The sequence below is a fragment of the Nicotiana sylvestris genome, chromosome 2, assembly GCF_000393655.2.
Source record: "Nicotiana sylvestris chromosome 2, ASM39365v2, whole genome shotgun sequence".
NCBI classification, from domain to species: Eukaryota; Viridiplantae; Streptophyta; class Magnoliopsida; order Solanales; family Solanaceae; genus Nicotiana; species Nicotiana sylvestris.
Window position 1 is genome coordinate 107,439,755 of NC_091058.1, and position 6,280 is coordinate 107,446,034.

The 6,280-nt window shown below is 47.5% G+C and overlaps 1 protein-coding gene across 1 annotated transcript; it reads left to right on the plus strand.

Annotated features, from left to right (window-relative positions):
• Positions 1-542: 542 nt before the first annotated feature.
• Positions 543-5,231, plus strand: LOC138885383 (uncharacterized). The gene is made up of 10 exons (XM_070166328.1): positions 543-567; positions 658-933; positions 1,037-1,230; positions 1,411-1,602; positions 1,676-1,723; positions 1,886-2,082; positions 3,659-3,995; positions 4,068-4,238; positions 4,308-4,845; positions 5,158-5,231. The coding sequence occupies exons 1-10, from the start codon at positions 543-545 to the stop codon at positions 5,229-5,231; spliced, it is 2,052 nt and encodes a 683-aa protein (XP_070022429.1).
• Positions 5,232-6,280: the final 1,049 nt, after the last annotated feature.

Here is a 6,280-nt window from a genome sequence, read left to right on the forward strand (position 1 = left end):
GGCCGATTCTTCTATCCCTTTTTTATCGGAGATAGATCCGATTATTCTCGATTTTTGTGACAAGTACCAAGTGACGCTTCGTCAAATCTATCCGTCTTTCTAGAGGATAGTCTACTTGCTCCGCCACTTCTCCGATGGGGTCGAGGGCGAGACCTTTACCCTCGACCATCTAATCAAATTATATAGCCCTCAATTTTATCGAGGTTTGATTAAGCTTCACTATTGGTCCAAAAAATCATTTTTCTCGAGCACCGATGAGGACGAGGATCGAGGGTGGGTAAGGAGGTTCGTTCGGGTGAGGACCTCGAACATCATCCCGGCCGGGAGGATGCCATTCCCCGAGAAGTGGAATACACAATGTAAGTATTTCTCCTTCGAATGTGCTCTGTGATCTTCTTACCTTTCTTTCGAAAAATGATTTTCCCTTGGTTTTTGTAGCTATGGTCTGGTATCCCAAAGCGGTTCAGGATTTGCCGGGATGGATCAGACGGTTGGATACTTCGTTCCCATATCTCGTCCGGTCTTGGACCGACCTAGCTAAAATGTGGTGGGTGGACAAGAATCATGGTAAAGTTCTTCTCACCACTTATATCTTAATCTTATGCTTCTCCCTAGTATCCTTTGTGCTAATAAACTTTGGCCGCTGTGTTTTTGCAGGCCTTAGCGATGATGTGCGGATAAGACCACCTCTCAATGGCGAGGAGGAGACTTCGAAGCCTGCTAAGGGCAAGAAAAGGAAAAATAAAGCAGTTGCTGATTCTCCTCAGGCAAAGAAACCTAAATCACGCAAGCCTCGAGCTGCCACCAGGACCTCAACTTCAGCTTTCAGAGCAAGTCCTAGCACTAGGGATAAAGATGATGATAAGGGCCAGTACCATTTGGTACAGAGAATGAGGTTGGGCGCGGGAGTCCCGCCGGTGCCCCCAACTAGAGGTCGCTGAATCAGGAACGACCGATTCAAATCGGTCCCGTGAAGTGGAGACCCTCGAAGAGGGTGTGAATGTGGTCCCTTATCGTGTGACCAAATGTGGTACAGCCCCCGCTGGGGAGACCGTTGCTGCTAGTCCCAAAGGTTCTGGGCCCGAAGTTTTCCGGGGGCAGAAGTTGCCCCTTGGTGACATCGATTCCTTGGATGGCCTTAATTTGGGCCCTCAGTTCTCCTCTGGGGAGTTACAGGACACTCAGGACCTGAATGCTGCCAACGTGGGGGGATCCTCTCAAAGGGGGGAGGTGCGTTTGGCGCCTTCTTTGATATCGTCGACGATGCCAGCGAGGACATTGATCTCGATGCTCCCCGTGCTATTGAGGCAGCAGAGAAGTTCCAGCGACAGGTGATGGTTGTTCATGTATAATTTTCTTTTTATCTCAAGCATTTTTCCTTATTTTTCTGACTCTTCTGTTTCACTGTAGTCTAAGGAGATGTACGATCATGCCCTCTCTAGGCTCCGAGAGGAGCTTTCGTACCATGGAAAGGAGATTGAGAAACTTGCCTCGAGATTGCAGGAGTTGGAGGCCTCCTCTGCCCGAAAGGAGAAGGAGCTGGGAGAGCTTCGGGCGAGTTTGGAGGGAGTGCTCAGAGAAAGGGCTGGCCTTGTGGAGCAGGTAATTCATTACTCATAAATCCGTTCATTGTTCCCATAATTCAACGTTTGCTGACTTACCTTTTCTTTTGCAGATCGGGCAGAAGAATGGGGAGATCCTTGAGCTGAGAAAGCAAAACAAGGTAGTCACCTCAGAATTGACATTGACTCGGGGTCTTCTCCAAAATGCTCGAAAAGAGATTGTCGTGCTATCTGCGGCCAAGTCCGAGGTCGAAGGAAAAGTTGCTACTTACCCGACAGACGCTGCTACTGCGAATTAAATTGCCCGAAATATATCGGAGAAGGCTGAGCAAAACCTGATTCGGGCTGTCGCTCATGCTAGTGCAAAGGCGAGGAGGCAAGCCTTAGAAGAAGCCAGTACCAAAGGTGTCAATCTCTCGACTGAGGTCGAGAAGGCCCGAGAATTGGAGGAAAACTGGGAGCTCTTAGTTGCTTTGGATGAAGGTCCTGGAGATGGTTCAGAGGGTAGTGGCGATGAAGAGTAGGCATGCATCGTCTTTGCTTTTCTTCTTTCTTTTTGTGTATGTACTCCCAGGGAAACGAGTCTTGTAAAGACGCCCCATGTAAATATATTTTTTGGCAATGCAAGAGAACATTTCTTCTTCAAGTTTTTCCACTCTTTATGTTCCATCGTTCTTGCGGAGTTAGCCTTCGAATTTTGATGTTGGCTCTTTGGAGCTCATACTTGGAATAATCGGGCCCCCCAAGACCGATTTCTACCTCAAAATTAGGTCGATAGCTCCTTTGGGGACGATGATTATAATAGCAGGAAAACCTCGAGGTCTCGATACCTCCCAAATTTCGCGTGATAGTAACATTCATGCAAATAGTAACATTCATGCAATTTAATAATGGGACCCCAGGGTGGTCCTGCCAGTACATTTCCTGAAAAGGGTGACGCTATCATGGCCAAAATTAATTAGTCTTCTAGGTAGGCGAGCAGTCGCTGCCTGCCTTTATATATTCACTTACTTACCTCTCAAATGGAGATTCTACTATTCTGAGTAACTATTTCTTCCATAGAACTGTGTTCTTTGTGCTAGTTCTCCTGTCGTTTCAACTCAAAGCCTTTACCCATCTTCATCCTCCTCTTCCTATTTTATCGTTGCCATGACTGCTACATCGACATTCGCTTATCAAGGAGAGGGGAGTTCTGCCTCTGTTCTATGTCCGATCGGTGGTACACCGCCGGTACCCGGCAAGCGGTCCTCGAGATACTTTGTCTCGAGGAGAGACTTTAAGTTGGAGAGACCCCCCCAATGTTCAAGGGCATTGGGAGTATGCATCGAGGTTCATCTCCTCAATAAGGGAGGACTGCCTCGAGATGATTAGAAAAGATTGCGGATGGGGAGAAGCAGTGGTACTACAGGTACCTTCCCCGGAGGAGAGTATTATGACTCATGTTGAGGGGTTTTTGAGCATGTATACGCATCTTTTTACATCGGTTCCCCCGGACAAGGTCGTGCTTGAATTCTGTAGGAGATATCAGGTTGCCCTGGCGCAGGCTCACCCATCCCCTTGGAAGATAATGATGACGATAAGGTACTTTGAGGATAAAGCCGGGCTCGACTTCACCCTCAGCCATCTCGTTAGGTTATACCGACCGCTACATTACCGGGGCTTGATTACTCTGTGGCGTCGATCCACTCGGTTCCCTACTGTTAACGATGAAGAGGCGAGGACCTAGGGTGGATGAGCCGGTTCGTTTGAGCACAGACGATCGATATTATCCCTGGAGAGTTTATGCCATTTCCTGAGAAATGGAATTTCACACGTAAGTGGCATACCTGTATCTTTATCGCTTTGTCCATAGAGGAGGTGGGCTCCATAAAGGCATCTTTCTATTTCATTCTTTGTAGCAGTTCCTTGGTTGTCGAATGAGGTCCCTGATCTGGCTAAATGGTCCCGCAAGCTGGCAGCTTGTTCGACCTATGATAAGCGTAGGTGGCGAGACCTGTCCAAGGGGAGATGGGAGTCAAAGCATCACAGTAGCGTTTAGTGGCTTATTTCCTCAGAAAGGTACTTTTCCTTTTAGCGCACTAACTCTCCCACCGCAGGTGTTGGAGATTTTTCCGAGATGAGGCCATTCCCCTTAGGGGAGGAGGAGAGACTGCCGATCTCAGAGTCGATAATAAACGGAAAGAGTCTCCGAGGTGTGAGGATGCCTACGGCAGGGCAAGTCTCCTTTTGAAGTTCAAAAGAGGCGAGTCGGCTGATCTTCCGGCTTCGGAGGCCTCTGTTTTCAAAAGATCATTTCCCGTTCCTGTCAAAGGTACTTCGAGGAACGAGGGTCATGCGTCGCCCTCTTCTTTTCCTACCAAAGGCGCTTTGGGGGATACCAGGACATCAGACATTGGCTCGGCTTTTGGTGAGGCTCAGCGGCTTGGCTTTATGGTAAGTTTGATAGCCAGTATATGCTTGTCTTGGTTTCGCGCCCTTCCTTTCTTATTGAATTTTCCTTTGCAGGCCTTTGATAAGCTTAAGTTCGAGCTGTTTCATCATGAGGCTAGGCTGTGGAAAGCTTTGAATAGAGAGAAATCCCTCAGGCTCCTTTGTGCGAGGAAGGAAAGTGAGCTGGTATACTTGCGATGTGAGGTGAATCGAAGTCGGAACTGTGAAAGCCGCCTCAAAAGACAGGTAACCTGCATTTCGTGTCGATGTATGCTCCCCCTTTCATTTTTGGAGATTAATGTTTCGATATTTTAGTTGGATAGCAAAACGGAGGAGCTGGAACGACTTTGGGGCGAAGTTGGCCGGGCCAAACGTGAATTTAACGAGTTGAGGGCTCAGGTAGATGCCCAACTTGCAGCCAAGGAGGATGCTTTGTCTAAGGCTTCTGCCCTCGAGGTGCAACTCCGGAAAGCTCATGCGAATGATTCTATTCGAGCGAATATGATCACAAGGCTTGAGTCCGAGCTTTTAAAGGCGAAGGTCAAGGTGGTGAATGCCCGGGCCAAGGCTGTAATGAGCCGCACTAGGGCTGACCAGAAAGTGGCGGCCTATTTGAAGGGTGCTGCCTATGCTAGAGCTGAGCTGAGGGAAGCTATTGATCGCGAGAGCAATAGTAAGGAGTACGTGAAGTGTAAACCTCGGAGGGAAACCCTCGAGGAAATTCATGCAAGTGGCTTCGACCTCTCGGAAGAGATCAAGCAAGCCAAGGCGGAAGAACACGATGCTAAATTCCTTCTGTTCGATGCCGAGGATGGCGAGGATGGTGCCATCGGGCCAAAGTCCCTGAGGGGATGTATATTTACTTCTTTGTTTCTGTATATAGTATTTTCTAAGCATATTGTAAGCGAAGCTTGTATTTTTCCGCATGTATGTATAAAGAGGAAACCTCGCGGTTTTGTTTCTCCTGTATTTCTTTTTGTCTTGATTTTAGCCAGATGAACTGGTCCTTAAGTTGAGAGGAATCCTTAGATTCGTGGTATGACCCTGGGGCTCATCAGGCTGGCCCGTAGGCTCTTACACGCTTGGTCGATGTGACCTTTACGTATAAGCTGGCGACAATGGCTCTTACGCTTTTGCTCTAAGCATATTCAGTTAACTGTTTTAGGTTCAGTCTTTGATTCGGGTTTCGACTCGAGCTCATTCGACCCTCAAGTTTTCGAATTGCAAACTGGCCCTTAGGCTCTTACACGTTGGGTCGGTACGACCTTTTATATATGTGGGATGGCGACAATGGCTCTTATGCCTTAGGTCGATGCGAACTTTTATATATGTGGGCTGGCGACAATGGATTTTATGCCTTGGGTCGATGCGACCTTTTATATATGTGGGCAGGCGACAGTGGCTCTTATGCCTTGGGTCGATGCGACCTTTTATATAGGCTTTATTTTTTCCTCGAAAAAGATTTTTTAAAATAATGTTTGCCTGAGTCTTCGACGGTTTAATAAAAAACCTTGATTGTGTGTCGTTATATGGCGATGATCGAACACCTCGAGAGGTTTGGCTCAGAGGCTGAGTATCTCGAAGCCAGTGTTTAGGAGCCGACATGGTCGAAGTTCTTTGCCTATATCGAGGGTAGCCTATTTAACCAGTTCTTTCCGAAGTATATTCGAAGTAATTGAAGACCTGTGATTTATAACGACGGTCGGGTATCCCCGAGTCGCGTTAGTTTCGGCTGGTACAACCTTGTGACCGGAGTCATTTATGTTTGGTCGGAGCCTTTAAGTCCAGAGTAAAGTAGTTTCAGCATCTATGTCGAGGGTATGCCTTTTTAGGGGTCTTATAAGTTCGATATATAGCCAAAACTTTGAGATCGGGTTTATGCCTATAGTAAGGTCTTACAAGTTTTACATGCCTTTGAGGTCTTACAGTTTTGGATACTTGGTACAAGTACGATTCATACCATGCTTGAGGTCTTACAGATATTGTTGTTGCCTTATGTAGGTCTTACGAGACCGAGGCTACCCGCATATGGCCTTACGGCCTCGGGTTTTGATAAGTCGATGGAGATGTAGATTGACGATAGTCATCTAGGGTTTCTTGGCTCGGGAGCCATTACTTGTAGACTCGGTATTGCCTCATTGAGGGCTTAAGATTTCGGAGTTCCCGACCCAGAGGTCATGTGGTCTTGAGTTTTTGATGCTAGTCCCCGAGTGTCTGGATCATTTTTGGCTCTGGAGCCACTTTGTGATCTTGATGTTGCCTCATTGAGGGCTTATGAGTTAGGAGCT

Excerpts from the sequence above, each read along its gene's own strand:
- LOC138885383 (XM_070166328.1), top strand. The coding sequence starts at position 543 with ATGTGGTGGGTGGACAAGAATCATG. Across the intron at positions 1,231-1,410 it reads GATCCTCTCAAAGGGGGGAG|TCTAAGGAGATGTACGATCA; the intron begins GTGCGTTTGGCG and ends GTTTCACTGTAG. Across the intron at positions 1,724-1,885 it reads AGCTGAGAAAGCAAAACAAG|GCTGAGCAAAACCTGATTCG; the intron begins GTAGTCACCTCA and ends ATATCGGAGAAG.